The 16,485-nt window shown below is 35.3% G+C and overlaps 1 protein-coding gene across 1 annotated transcript in view; it reads left to right on the top strand.

Annotated features, from left to right (window-relative positions):
- The window catches only part of LOC111046937 (chondroitin sulfate proteoglycan 4-like), a 79,438-nt gene extending 63,360 nt beyond the window's left edge, over positions 1–16,078 (top strand). The window contains exons 22-25 of the mRNA XM_039421939.1: positions 313–707; positions 2,667–2,933; positions 4,272–5,717; positions 8,347–16,078. Coding sequence (XP_039277873.1) covers positions 313–707; positions 2,667–2,933; positions 4,272–5,717; positions 8,347–8,580 — 2,342 coding nt within the window. The 3' untranslated portion in view covers positions 8,581–16,078. The remainder of the gene's footprint in view (positions 1–312; positions 708–2,666; positions 2,934–4,271; positions 5,718–8,346) is intronic.
- The last annotated feature ends 407 nt before the right edge of the window (positions 16,079–16,485 follow it).

Below are 16,485 nucleotides of genomic sequence, written 5' to 3'. Positions count from 1 at the left end.
AACATTTAAACATTAAGAGAAATGCCAAACCGTCGACTTGAATCTTAGACCTCACTTCGCTCGGTCAATGAACAAGTGCCGATTTACTTTCAGCATGACAGCTCATTTCCACGGAGAAATTCGGGATTTTCTAGACTATAGCTTAAAAAAGACTATAAACTATTGCTACTACTATAGCTTAAACAATTTAATCTTTTGATTTTTTTATTTTGACGATACACTGTTTGATACAATATTTAACTTGTACAACAATGCGTAAATAAATAGTTTGATTTGATATTTATTAATAGTGTATCTATTTAATTTGTGTAGGGGAAGAAATGGACGGCGAGTTTGACGTGGTGGTGAGTGACGGCTCGGCGTCGGTCGGCCCCGTCACGTTCTCGGCGAAGGAGCGCGAGGCATCCGTGTGGCTGGCCGAGAACAACGGCCTTCACGTCTTCCCGCTGCTCAGGAAGCCGCTGACGTCATCACTGCTCAAGGCCGAATGCTCGGACCCGTCGCGAACCATCGCCTACCGCGTGACGTCACCGCCCGCCCAAGGCCAGCTGGTGCTGCAGTCGGAGCCGACCGCGACCTTCACGCAGGACGACATCGACAGCAACCGTGTATGGTACCAGCACTCGACCCCGTTCAGCGACATGGCCGCCAACGACTCGTTCGTGTTCGACGTTGTGGCCGCGTTTGCTCAGCCGCTTGTCAATCAGGTAAATTATCCAAGATTAGATTTGATCTTAGTTGGGGCAATCCAGCAAGTAAGGCGAAACAAAGTTTTCGCCACACTGCACAGAAAGCAGCTGTTTTCCAGTCCCTACGTAGATCTGAAAGACATTGTTTGCAGACGACTCTCGTCTGACGTCAGAACAGGCTTCTTTCCGGCTAAGGCCGGAAAGAGTACCCTTTCCGGGTACTTTTTGAAAATTTTTGAAAATGTGTTTGGACAATTGTACCATATGGTGCATTGTGTTCAGGAGGGTGAGATCGGAAATTTCCACCCCCCTCGTACCCTACGACGTCTGGTTCTTGAGATATGAGACATCAAAGTTTCCCCCCTCCTCATAAAACATTATTATTCTTATATAGCTGATGCCAAAAAGTTAGGGGGCTTTGTGGGTCACATGTTGTAACCTACTCACAGCTGATGCAATGCATCTATTTATTGTCTCTTTTGATTTAAAAAATCATCACCTGAGCCAAGCTAGATGACAACTCTACTTGACAACATCAGCTGTTGGAACGCACAAGAGACCCACAAAACCGCCTAACTTTTTGGCGTCAGCTATACCTGTAGTGTCGCGAAAAATATCGTACGCGACTCTCTCAGAAAGGTGTTTACGGTATTCGGATAACATATTCCCGGGAAACTATCCTCAAACCGTAAACACTAACTTTCTGTGCTTGTAGCGTAATATACTATTTCAACATGTGCATTTCATATTTACTGAAGGAATTAACAGAAGAAGAGAAGGGAACGTTAGTGTGTGATATATGTGGGAACAATGGATGTGTATATGTGCAAGTGCACACTTTGTTGTGCATGACCAAGCGTGCAGTTGAGAAAAAAAATCCGGAAGAGCAATGGGAACAATTTGACTGAGCGTGTGCACTTGCTGGTTGCGTTCAGTGTAAGCAGCTACGTGTTTCATTTGAATTTCCAGAGTTTCGGCTCATGCACGATCTGACGTGCACTTACACATCTACGCCTTCAATTTGATCACACCCTTAGCTCCTTCTGTAAGGTTCCAATTTAACTAAATGAATAAATGAATTTATTTCCTCCATTAAAAAACTAAAAAAATCAAAACTTGGAAATAAATCACACTTTTACGAGTAAGTGTGATCAGTCTACAAAGAAACAATAATCACAAGTACCATAGAAAAAAGATAGCATAAGCTATAGCTTATGTTATATTTTCTCTAAGCTAGTATTCTTTATTATTCTTAACTATTACTCTTTATAGTTAAGTTTTGTAACATAACTATTTTTGTAACATATTTTCTAACAAAATTCCGATATATTTCATCAATAGTAAATTAACTAAAAATCTTCTCGAAAAAATATCTGAATGGGCTAAGAAAAATATTTATTCAACACTTCCCAAATTCTAATAATTTAATGTAATAATTTATAATGTAAAGATATGGAACAATTATTCTCATAGATGTAGCCTACGATACTGTTGTCAATCAGTTATGGCATTGATAATATAACGTGGTATTGCGCAATGATTGTTTGTCAGAATATTGGCGTTTTATTGATAGTTCATTTTGTTGTTTTGGTTTGTAGCCGGATGGAATATCTTATTTTTGTCTTTGCCTTTATATTTTTATTTTCTTTATACTAATCTTATTGTTTGTCGTTTTATCATTTTGCAAGAAAATTAAAAAAAATATATAAATCGAAAAATGAACTCACAGCTAGCGCACAAGTTCGCTTTGCTAGCTGTGCCAATTCTATTTATTCAATCGAAATGTATTATTCATATTGATGATTATGTATCTACTGAATATTTCAGATATTATTGTATTAATGATTTTAAGTATTTCAAGTGATTTTGTATTTTGTATTTTTGTATTTTGGCAAAATAAAGATTTTGATTTTGATTTTTTTTTTATTCTAGACATTACTAGTTCCTTTCTAATTGCATGTATTTGTTTGTTGTTAGGAGTTCCACGTGGAGATCTCGGTGTGGTCGGGCGGACTGGACCAGTTTGTCGACCTGAGCACGACGCTGGAGGTGGCGGAGGGTGGAGGGGCGGTGGTGCTACTCAACACCTCAGCCGTTGTCTGGTTGCTGGCCCAGCACGTGGGCCTCACCGCCCCAACCATACAGCTGCAGCTCACTGCGCCGCCCCGTCACGGCCATCTCTGTCTCCTCCAGGCCACGGCCGCCGCCCCCAACTGCACCGCCACCACGTTCACTCATCAACAGGTAAACCATATTCTACTTTTTCCATAATTTTTATCAAAACTTCTAAATATATTTTTCATAAATTTGCAATCAAATTTATTTATTTATTCATTTATTGTACAAAATACTACAATCATAATGTGATTATGACATTGAAGGAAAAACTAGGCTGAGCCTGTACTATTCTCTCCAAAAATTTTGATAAAAAGTTAATGTTGTCCAAAGATTTAGGTTATGATATCACATACTGCTCGGTCACTTGATTTTTGGTCCAGGAATAATGATTTGAAGATTTCGTATTTTGAAGGTTGACATAATACATCAAATGAATCACAGAATGTATCACAATGAATAAAAAACTTGAAAAATTTGCACTTATTTGAATAAAAAATCACAAACCTACCCACTATTGATGCATTGACTTTTTGGTGGTACATATACATTGGATGCTTATATGTGCAAGTGCACGTCGAATCGTGCAAGAGCTGAAAAACAAAATTTGAAAAGTGCCAGTAAAACACGTTGTGAGATGTGACTTGCATGAATCTGCTCGCACTGAACGCAACCAGCAAGTGCAAGCGTCCAGTGCCTCTTGCTCTTCCCAGATGTTATCTGGCTCACGACTTACGCGCAACGAATCATACCAAAATTTAAGAGTTTGGTTTATGAGCGGTGTCACAGAATACAATAATGCAGAATGCTGTATTCTATGGCAGCGTGTATTGGTTACGTAAATCCGTAAACAGTTATGGACCTCGCAATTTGAATATTTTCACTTACCACCAGCTCTGTCCACTACGTCCGTAAACAAAGCCATAATGCATGACAGGTGGTTGATGGTAACGTCAGCACAGGTAGGGCTCCATAGTTGAAATCAACGAATTTTTATTGGTGTAGGAGCCCTACCTGTGCTGACGTCACCAGAATGCACTATGGCTTTGATTACGGAGGTAGTGGTCTGTTTCTGCTCCCACGATTTTTTTAGACACTTGTCAGGTAGACCTTGCTTCTTTAATATTTCATCGTTGAGTTTTTTGGCTTCTACTATTTAAAGTTTGTTTCAAAAAAAAAAAAATAATAATAATAATGCTGCCACCACAAGCAAATTAATAGTCGAAAGAGTTTGTACTATAGGGGTTTGCCGCTTTTGTGAATCTGTCTTATTATCTTCAATACACTTAAATTCTGTGGTTCCTCCTTCTACGTGACAATGAAGCATAGATAGATATAAGTTTTACATTGCGTGAATGTGGGTTCTTAAGAAAATTCAGTGGCCTACTTCATATATTGATAAATTTAATACCAAATCTCATTAGATAGATGTTGTGATGAGACTAATAAATTGTTTTGTATTTGTAGGTTGATTCAGGACAACTGACCTACCATCACGATCATTCCGACACCACAACAGACGAGCTGAAATTCTCCATGTACCTAGAGCCTGGCGAGGTGCTTCTGTGCAACATCACACTTCCGGTTTCGATCCGACCAATCAACGACCAGCCTTTCAAGCTGATCACGCAGACTCCACACATGAGTGTCGTTCAAGGTCAGACGCGACGCATCACCCGGGAACAGCTGCTCACTGAAGACGACGATACACCACCTGAGGAGCTAGTTTATGCAGTCATCAATGGACCCGTTCACGGCAATCTGCTTGTAGGCGGAACTCCACTCGGAAAATTCACACAGGCCGACATAGATGCTGGGAAGGTTGCTTTTGAGCATTCAGGCCCACTCCAACCGGTCTCGTTCTATTTTAGGGTTTGGGATGGGCAGTTCAAACCGGAGTACACTGTCTTCAATATTGATATACTTCCTGTTGCTTTAAACATTACTATTACTGGGTCGGTTACACTTCAACAAGGCTCCAGTGTGGCAGCTGTTACTACTAGTATTTTGAGTATAGTTTCAAATGGGAAGGAGGAGACGATACTGTACAATATTACAACTCCTCCACGTCATGGTAACATATATCTGGAGGACTCGCCCGCGTCGGCGTTCAAGCATGAAGATCTGGTGGCGCGTCGGATAATGTACATGCAGACGGATATGACGACGCACAGTGACACGTTCCAGATGTCGGCTCGGCTGCCTTACGAGAGCTCCCCGACGGTGACAGGGTTGTGGGTGAATGTCAGTGTTGAGCCGCTGCTGAAGATTGGGAAGTTCACTCCGATGGCAGGTGTTAAAACACCGTTTGGGACCGATGCACTAGATGCCGGCCCACTAGCTAAACTCACCGGCTCTGATCCGGTGTACAAGATTCTGAAAAGGCCGAGGTATGGAAGGATCAAGAAGATAATTCGGAGTTCGGGTGAGAGGAGGATGGTGAAGGAGAAGGAGGTGAACCGGTTCACGCACGAGGAGATACGTAGTGGTGTGATATACTATGTGGCAAGGAAGGTGCCCGAAACGGTGCGGGATGGGTTTCCGTTCCTGCTGGAGGCGTCCATCTTCCAGCCGGCGATCGGCGACGTGCGGTTCGACGTGATTGGTGAGCTGGCTTCGCCGTCGACCGTCAGCCCCCGTTTGCCGGGCCCCAAGGCGCCCGTGGGGCATGAAGGGGGCGTCGAGATGGCCAGCCCCAACATGAGTGACGATTACCTGCTGGTGGTTGGCATGGTGGTCGCCACCATAGTGCTGGCTGTGTTTGTGGTCATCCTGGTGCGGTGTGGCTCCAAGCGGTCGGAGGTTGGCGGGCCCGGCGGCGAAAAGACTGACTTCAACGCTTCGCTGCCTCTGCCTCGGCCGCCCGACGATCTCATGCCGTCCTCGCCGATGCCCAAGCGCGCTGCTCCGCCGGTCAGTTCATTTCTAATTGAATTGTTGCATAAATCCAAAAATGATTACACACAAATAATATCAAATCAAATCAAGCTTCATTCATTGGATAAATTCATTTTTTCAAATATTATCTAAAGGGTGTCTGATAAGTCACTCCCTATTTTTATACAGCTATAATTTCTTTATTTATGAACCAATTTTGTTAGAACTACATTTGTTAGATAGAGCACTCCTTGAGGTTGTGTTTCACACCAATTTTCATTTGTTTCACTTTGAAAATGTCCCCTCTCTTGACTGTGGAAGAACGAGCTGAAATAGCAGCTCTTTATGAGTTCTGGGGATCTGTGGTGCGAGTACAAAGATGGTGGAGGGCTGAACGAGAGATCCATGCAACACTGGATGCAAAAACATTGAGATCTTTCTTAAGAATCGTTGCAACAGAGTAACGTGAAAGACCACTTTCACGAGATTCTTGCTGCTGTGATTTCTTAGGGCTCCTCATGAACATTTCACGTTGACATTCTCTGATGTCCTTGACGTTGATGGTCTTCCTGACGTCTTGCATCTGTGACACTCCCTGTTGTTAGTAATTTGGAATGGCAATTTTTAACAGTTTTTGCATCCAGTGTTGCATTGATCCCTTGTTCAGCCCTCCACCATCTTTGTACTCGCACCGCAGATCCTCAGACCTCATAAAGAGCTGCTATTTTGGCTTGTTCTTCCACAGTCAAGAGAGGGGGCATTTTTAAACTGAAACAAATGAAAATTGGCGTTGAACACTACCTCAAGGAGTGCTCTATCTAAAAAATGTAGTTCTAACAAAATTGGTTCATAAATAAAGAAATTATAGCTGTATAAAAATAGGGAGTGACTTATCAGACACTCTGTATTACTAGATTCTAAACAAAATATACATATTCACAATTATAATATGAAAATATTAATATTAGAATATGTGAACATATTAGCTTCCATAGACTCTGATGTGTCTGTGCGTTCGCTGGGTTGCAATCTAACAAATGTATTAACCTAAATGGTTCAACTATAATGTAATTCATAATATTATTATCAAACTAGCATATATAATCAAAGTAATCATATTTCTAATCAACTACTCTTGATATTCTTAACACTACCAGTGGCGAGATGTTTAGGCTATCATGTCATAGTGAGGTTTTTATTGTGTCATAAAGAAAGAAATACAGGTCAGGTGTTAATATACTACAAATTACAAATAATACACAATAATAGAGTGCAAAATGCATAATTCCAACTCAAAAGTCTAGATTTAGTGTAGGGTTGTATTTATGAATGATTCTTAGCCAATACAAGTACACTTTTGTTGGCTATTAACGGAGGCATCCTTGGCTAAGATTATTGATAAGAATCGTTCATAATTACGACCATAAGTCTAGTTACACACACATCGATTTTTGTTCGTACGATATTTTGCCGTCCTTATAAATTCTATTAGATTAAACAGATGATGTCGAACAAATGATGTTTGTCAAGTTTCGTTTAATCCAATAGAATTCATAAGGACGGAAAAAAATTGTACGAACAAAAATCGGCATGTGTGTGTAACCGGCTTAACCATTGAATTTCTTCATACCTTATTACAGCTACGTTTACACCAAAGTTATTAACAAAATGTTTATTTTTCCGTTCTTATAGATTCTATTATATTAAACGGAGCTTAACAAACACATATGCACATCATGTGTATGATAAGCAAACTCATTCTAATAGAATCTATAAGGACGGAAAATAAACATTTTGTTAATAAATTTGGTGTAAACGTAGCTTAAATATTGACGTTTCCCACTTGTTTTGTAGTGGATGTAAGTTATCAATGGAGTTTTCCATCAACCGATCTTGATAATTAATCATTTTTTACGAATTTAAGACTTGACATACTGAAAACTTGTTGAACTGCAAACTTGACGTAATAAAAACTTGTCAAACTGAATACTTGATTTAGTGAAAACTTGACAAACTGAAACCTGCCGCCAACATTAGAAGCCGTGTTGTAATGTTCAAATCGTTGCATGATGTTCACATTATAGTATAGTTTTAAAAATCTATTACAAATCACCCCCGTTATGGCATTGAATTGAATTGAAAAAATCTTTATTCATTGAACATGTACAAATACATATTATTAATAGTGTCAAAAATGTATGTAGCCTAAATACGAATTACAAACAAATTTCATGTCATACACATAAATTATTATCAAACTCCTGTAACGAATACAGTGATAAGCCTACCAAATATTCCTTAAAACCAAATTAATACCAAACTTTTTAATATCTTCTTAAATTTTCAAATTGTTTGGTAATTTTGTAAAAAATGACCTATCCCTGAAAACTGTTTTCCTCTTGAATAGATCCAATCTATGTATCTCAGCAATTCTGCCAAAACGGGTATAGTAACTGTGAGTCTGGTTTCTCATTTCTAAATTGGCTTCCTAAAAAAACATGATGACATCGAATATATTGCCCATAAATAAATTGTCAAAATCCCAAGCTGCGATTGATTGTGATGGTTTAATGTTCACATTATAACATGGTCGTAGATAAAAAACTTTATTAAATTATTGTAGGTTTTTGTGACGTTTGTAATGTTGGTTGATGTTTGTTTTCAGATAATCAGCAGCGCAGTGCCGCAATGCAAGGTGATCCCGGTGGTTGGCGCAGGCGCAGTGGCGACCGGTGACTCGATGACCACCGGTTCGGAGCCGGAGCTGAACCTGCACTACCCGTACGGGGCACCCGACGAGGACTGGAGCAGCTACGAGGCATCGGCCGACTCGGCCGGCGCATACCCCGCACAGCGAGGCAACAACCCCATGCTTCGGCGCAATCAGTACTGGGTCTGATCCACGGCCACAACACAACACATTTCATAGACTTTTCGGTTTCTGAACTGCGATGAGGAAAGGTAGCAAACGTTTTTCGGTTTCCAAACTGAGACGAGGACTGGAGCAAGATGTTTCAAAGTGGTTCGCAGCTGCAACACACTCCATTTTGTACAATTCGTTTATTTGTTGAGTTGTTGTTTAACTCTGAACTGATACTCGAAAAGGTAGCAAGACGTTTTACATTGTTACGCTGCTGAAGCTAGAACACACTCCATTTTGTACAACTCGTTTCTTTGTTGAGTTGTTGTTAAGGTGCGTACAGATTTACGCGCCGCGAACATGAGCAATTCACTTTTAATCAGCTGATTATATCTGTATTTTTACAGAAACGGTAAGATACAGATATAAAAAATGGCATCAGCTGATTAAAAGTGAATTGCTCATGTTCGCGGTGCGTAAATCTGTACGCACCTCTAGATTCTGATCTGATATTCGAAAAGGTGACAAAACTTTTCATAGTGGTATGCTGCTACAGCACACTCTATTTTGTACAACTCGTATCTTTGTTGAGTTGTTCAGTTATTGTTCTTAAATTCTGAACTGATACTCGAAACGGTAGGCAGACGTTTCATAGTGATACGCTGCTACAACACAATCCATTTTATACAACTCCTTTCTTTGTTGAGTTGTTCAGTTGTTGTTAAATTCTGAACTGATACTCGAAACGGTAGCAAAACGTTTCACAGTGTTACGCTGCTACGTCTAGACCACCCTCCATTTTACAAGACTTGTTTTTTTCTTTGGTTCAGTTGTTCAATTCTGAACTGACACTCAAAAAGGTATCAAAACGTTGCCCCGTGTTACACTGTGTTTCGGTGCTACAAAATGTTATTGGACTCGTTTCTTTGTTTAATTCAGTTGATGTTAAACTCTGAACTGGCACTCGAAAAGGTAGCAAAACGTTTCAGTGTTAAGATGCTCCGACTAGAACATACTCCATTTTATACGACTTGTTTCTTTGCTTTGTTCAATCGTTTGTAAGATTCTGATGTATCACCAAAAAATGTAGCATAACGTTTGACAGTGTTACAATCCTTTTATATACTTTTTCGGTTTACTTGTTGCATTCAAAATTGACACTCGAAAAGGTAGTAAAACGTTTCACAGTGTTAAGCTGCTACAACACACTCCATTCTATAAACTTGTTTCATTGGTCGGTTCTGAACGTTTAAAGAAAGCTTGACGATTTTGCATTAACGAAAATAGTAGCTACTGAGTCAACAATTCTATTTACAGTGAAACGTCGGGAATCACAGTTGAGAAATTTAATAGCAACTCTAACAGAATGATAACTGGATTGGACTGTCATGTATAACAATATATATGTTCATGTATTGGTCAATAAATTGAACATAGTAGTTAATGCGAACTCTGTACTATTCAGGTGGAGAACGAGTTGTCAAATAAAACTCGTGAACCTCATAATATTCGAAACTAGATGCAAAAATCGTATACAGTTATATCAAGTGAGAGAAATACTGATCGTGTTTTTCCTTTCCCGTTTCAAGCTATCAGTTTTCAACTTTCAAGTGCTGTAATGACTAATATAGTACAAGTGCAATAGTACTATAATGTCCTGAAATCAATATCATAGAGAAACAATAGCGTAAGAAACTTATGCTATTTTTTCTCTATGTCAATATCAAACAAATACTGTATTAAATTATGCTTAAATTATTTTTACAACATTTTTGCTCTGAAATTCTATCTCACAGAAATTGCAGTGGAATGGGATTGGACAATGATCATTTAATGGTGACCCCAATAGTATCCATCAATTTCAGTGATATCTTTCAATACTGAAAGAAACAATTGAAAATATGAAATATCCAAGACATACTGTGTTTTGAGTGTTTTGATACTTATTTCAATACAATCGGATGTATGAAGAAGCTGCAAAATATTTCCTGGTCCAAGCTTGTATTGAACTTGAAGGTTGGTATTAAAAAAGACGTAATCATTTTTATTGGGGTTGCGTGTACGGGAAATCATTGCTATAATTCTGTAAAAAATTCAGTAGATAATTAGTTATTTATTATACCTAATTGGGTTTTAGTTTTTCTTTTAATTATTTCAACTAATTAGTTGCATTTTGTTTGGCATTTAATAGGTTTGTAGTAGTGTGTGGAAGATATTTAACAATTTAGAATTTTTATTATTTATTTTATTTAATTTGCCAAATGGAAGTAATAAATAATATTTTCATTTATAGATATTCAACAGTATTGAACGAGTTTTTGTTGCATTATTATAATATAGTTGTAATATTCTATATTAAATTATTAGTTATTTATTCAGAAAATGAATTACCTGAGTTACAATTAACTTTTCATAAATATTATTCCAGCTTTAATTTTTCTAATATTCCATTTTTTCATACTACCTCTAGAACTGGTTTTATAATTTTTATTGTAGGGTGAACCAAACGTAGTGTGCTCAAGAATAGTGTAAAAATATTGTCTTCAATCAAAGATTTAAAAGGAATTCATTGGGTTATTGTTAGATTCTGAACTGATATTCGAAAAGGTGGCAAAACTTTTCATAGTGATACGCTGCTATAACACACTCCATTTTGTATAACTCGTATCTTTGTTAAGATGTTCAGTTGTTGTTAGATTCTTAACTGACACTCGAAAAGGTAGCAAAATGTTTCATAGTGCTAAGCTGCTACAACTAAACCACACTCCATTTCATGACTCGTTTCTTTGTTTAATTCAGTTGCTCGATTCTGAACTGACACTCAAAAAGGTATCAGAACGTTGCCCCGTGTTTCACTGTGTTTCGGTGCTACAACATTTTATTATACTCGTTTTTTTTTTTTTTTTGTTTAATTCAGTTGATGTTGAATTCTGAACTGATACTCGAAAAGGTAGCAAAATGTTTCATAGTGATAAGCTGCTACAACTAGACCACACTCCATTTTATGACTCGTTCCTTTGTTTAATTCAGTTGCTCGATTCTGAACTGACACTCAAAAAGGTATCAGAACGTTGCCCCGTGTTTCACTGTGTTTCGGTGCTACAACATTTTATTATACTCGTTTTTTTTTTTTTTTTTTTTGTTTAATTCAGTTGATGTTGAATTCTGAACTGACTTTGATACTTTGACTTTGACACTTGGGGCAGTGGTAGCAAACCATTTTGTTTTGACTTTGACACTTGGGGCAGTGGTAGCAAACCATTTTGTTTTGACTTTGACACTTGGGGCAGTGGTAGCAAACCATTTTGTTTTGACTTTGACACTTGGGGCAGTGGTAGCAAACCATTTTGTTTTGACTTTGACACTTGGGGCAGTGGTAGCAAACCACTTTGCTTTGACTTTGACACTTGGGGCAGTGGTAGCAAACCACTTTGTTTTGACTTTGACACTTGGGGCAGTGGTAGCAAACCATTTTGTTTTGACTTTGACACTTGGGGCAGTGGTAGCAAACCACTTTGTTTTGACACTTATTTCAATACAATCGGATGTATGGAGAAGCTGCAAAATATTTACTGGTCCAAGCTTGTATTCAACTTGAAGGTTGATATTAAAAAAGACGTAATCATTTTTGTTGGGTTTGCGTGTACGGGAAATCATTGCTAAAATTCTGTAAAAAATTCAGTAGATAATTAGTTATTTATTATACCTCATTAGGTTTTAGTTTTTTGATTTTTTTTCAATTAATTTGTTGCATTTTGTTTGGCATTTAATAGGTTTGTAGTAGTGTGTGGAAAATATTTAACAATTTAGAAATTTCCTATTATTAATTTTATTTAATTTGTCAAATGAAAGTAAAAAATAATATGTTTTATTCAGTTATAAAAATTCAATGTCTTGAACGAGTTCTCTTTGCATTATTATAATATAGTATGTAATATTCTATATTAAATTACTAGTTATTTATTCAGAAAATGAATTACCTGAGTTACAATTAACCTTTCATAAATTATTCCAGCTTTAATTTATCCAATTTTCAATTTTTTCATACTACTTCTAGAACTGGTTTTATAATTTTTATTGTAGGGTGATCCAAATGTAGTGTGCTCAAGAATAGTGTAAAAATATTGTCTTCAATCAAAGATTTAAAAGGAATTCTATTATATTTATTCACAGATTTAGTAGCACAAAATTCATCTGATGCATGCTACAAAACGTTTAAAAAAATTGTATGATATGATTATAACTTTAAAACAACTAATAATAAGAATTTTGACATAACACTAGATATAAGATATTGATGAAATTATACTAATTTTATAAGAAGATGGTAGGAAATATCAAGTATTGGAACTGAAATGTTTCAGAATCAATAATTCAGGTTGTGGGTTTTAGATTTCTAGAAAATTTATCAATATTTGTTTCAAGTAATTAATTAAATAGAAAAGTTAAAATAGTACCAAGCACTTGAAATTTGATTTTAAGCACGTTTCTAGTACTGTATACGGTACATCATACCACCCAAATACAGTTAAATTTTGAATATTAATCTTTTCAAATTTGGAAATCGGCAGCTTCACAATAATTGTACAACTGCAAATTATTTCTTTCATCACAACCTTTTTCCTTTGAGGGAGAAGTAATCTACTATATTTTATTCAAAACTGATATCTAATCTTTCCTTTACATCATTCAAGTCTATTCATTAAAAGTTTTCGTATAAAATTTAAAGTGATAACAGTATAATTTCAAATTACTTTACAAGACATGGAAATGTCTGACTTCAAGATGGTTGTAGGAAAGAGAATTATGAATTATAATAATTTTAAAGTAAATTCGCTCAATATAATAAATGAGATCGACCAGAGTTGGTTGAGCTTATATTCAATCACAAGTAGTACGGTGTTAAAAAAATTATTCTGTTTCTGAAATACTTGTTGAAATCATTTTAAACATTGGCTTGACCTAAGTTTAAATTTAATACTTGTTGATAGCTATTATAATTCGTTGTTTGTTGAATTTTACTTGTTTAAATTGTTGATAGTTGATATTGTAATTATCATGCAAAGATTTAACACTAGTCTAAATAAATATTAATATTTAATTTCTAAAAATGTTTGTTGCGTTGAACCAGATGAGAACATAAATTTACTCGAGCACTTAAATTCGATTTGATATTATAAAAAAGGGTTTTCATAATATTACAATTTTCACAGCATGAAAGTACACATAAATCTAATAAATTATGTGTAAACATTAATATGTTGAGTATAAATTGTAAAATTGCAATTTAATATTATCATGAAAACAATTGGAATTTGGAAATAATGCTCTCCATTCAGCATCGTAGTAGTAATATATATATTATTTGCTTGTGACTGTTGAGACAATATTGATATTTTTATGAACATTTAACTGTCAAAATGGATAGCTACTCTAAAATGTGGACCCTTCATTAATCCTTATTACCATTGATAAAGTGTATTTAACACACATTCTTGAATCTAAGAACAGGGTTGTGGAAACTCTATTCTAGGCACAAAAATCACTTTTAATAAGTTTATTTCATTAAAAAAAATAAATTATTCTATATGTAATTTTTCCACTGCTTCCAAACTTTATAATTCATCTATGACTGAAATAATTTACTATATGTTTGTTTTAATGATTTAATTATTAGTTAATAAATGAATAAATTACAAAACGGTAGGCCTACGGTTACATGTTGGATAATATTTGTTCTTGCTTGTTTAAAAAGTTTCATTGTTTTCCAGTGATAGTTTAGCAAACCTAAAACTTAAAATGAGTGTCCTGTAATGTTGACCATGTGCCCTAATTTGAATACTATTATGGACCTGGTACTATACTAGTACCTGATATTGTACTAAACTAGGCTACCACAAAATTGTTGTTATTGTGTTGTATTTGTTTTCCAAAATAGTAGTTGAACCATGCAAATATTAATGAAAGTTATTGGTCGGTTATTTTTTCTGGTTGTAGACAAGCTAATTACTATCAATGTTGAATTAATTATGAACTCTAATTATGTGTTACGGTACCGGTAATTGTATTGGGATAACAGTATATTATTATTCTATAAGTTTAAGATTTGATTTATTAGATTATAACTTTATCAATGTTTAACTAATTTTCAACTCTAATTATTATATGTTACGAACGTTACGGTACCGTTACTTGTATTGGGATAGTAGTATTTATCATTCTAATGTTTGGGATTTGTTTTATTAGATTATAACTGTTACCTTCTTATAACTGTTAAGTTCTTACTTTTGGTATTTTACAGTATCAATGTGCCAAAATTAGTATATTGTGATATAAATGACCTCTACAGACAATATTGTTACTTTTCACAATCCATAGCATATATTATATTCTACAGCTTCTATTCCTTAGGACCAGACATATTAAGCGTTTTTTTCAGGGGGTTTCAGACGGCGTTTTTAGAGTCGGCAGGGCAGTAAGCTCTCCGATTGGCTGATTGGGTTGGCGCCTGAAAAAACGCCCAATATGGTCTAAACCGTTATTCATTGTTACGAATGACAGAATAGATTAGCATTGTTATTAAATTATATTTGTCAAAAGCTGATTTGAACATTGAACCCGTTAATTCAATGCTTTATTTATTTATTGACTATGATTTTACTTGTGTTGTTAAAAGGAATTTGTAAAAGGACATAAATATTTCATTCTTTTGCAATTAATAATTATTGTAATCTCATTTAAATACAAAATCCATTGATGATCACACATTTTATATTGAATAATGAATTTGAGTGGTGATTGTTTTTCAATATCCAACAACATTTTTGGACTGACTGATTTTATCTACATTTTTATAATATTTTTTAATAAGGTGCATACAGAACAAGGAGCTTAGAAACCACTAAATTCTATTCACATCTAATAAAGTATTTTAATAGGGCTTCTTGAATGTTTAATGATAGAAAATCACTAGTTTCTCGAGTGACATTCTCAAGAGGAATTCACAAGTGACAGAATATAACATTTTGACACTTCAGAATGGCATAAATGATTAAAACTAGTCGTGTTTTATGAAATTAACATAACAAGAGTACTGTACTAGGTTTAATTATTTTCTATAATTATTAATTCATATCATTCATTATTTTTATTCATTTGAAACAGATTTGTTTAGGCATCTTTTACTGTGTATCACCGTCCTTACAATTTTACCTCAATGCAATCGATTAAGTATTGTTATAGATGTAATTTTTTTCTATATCTCATTTTATAAAAAAGTTTCAATGTGTATCATTTTCATCTTAATTTTTGATGTCTTTATTAAAGTAATAAGTTTTAATTCTACTTATTTATTTCAACTTATTTTTTAAAGAACCCAACGGTTGTGTACTTGATAAGTAGGTTTAGAGAAATTATGACATAAGTGTGTGCCTGCAACACAAATGCTCTTAAACCTCAAAAGATGTTTTATACTGTCATAATTTGATTTATCATAAAGTAATTGTAGAAACATTTGTAAATAAATTACTGATAATAATGCATTGTCTGTTCATTTAGATTGGTAACCTTACACGCAAGTGGCTTCAATATTCATGCAGTGCGCCTCTACTTTTATTTTTGTTCTTCTCTCTCTGAAAAAGGACTAAAGCCCATACATGAGAAGGTTCTCATAATTGATGTATTACCGATTCTGAGTTGGATATTTGAGGTGAGTGAAATTTAATCGTAATTTCTAAATTGTATCACTTCATTTACATATAATATATGTAGTTACTTATTGTCTCTTTTCTGTATAGGGCTACTTGTAATGTAAATAGAAATAAAAATCTCAGTACCCTATTTTTGAATTATTTTATCACTAAAATAAAATAATTCAAAAAAGGGGACTGAGATTTTTATTTCTATTTATATTTTAGTTACTTATCTATATTGTTGTATAAGTTT

Source organism: Nilaparvata lugens, chromosome 2 (assembly GCF_014356525.2).
Source record: "Nilaparvata lugens isolate BPH chromosome 2, ASM1435652v1, whole genome shotgun sequence".
Taxonomy (NCBI): Eukaryota; Metazoa; Arthropoda; class Insecta; order Hemiptera; family Delphacidae; genus Nilaparvata; species Nilaparvata lugens.
Note: the sequence above shows the minus strand (reverse complement) of the source record. Positions and strands in the feature narration are given on the sequence as shown.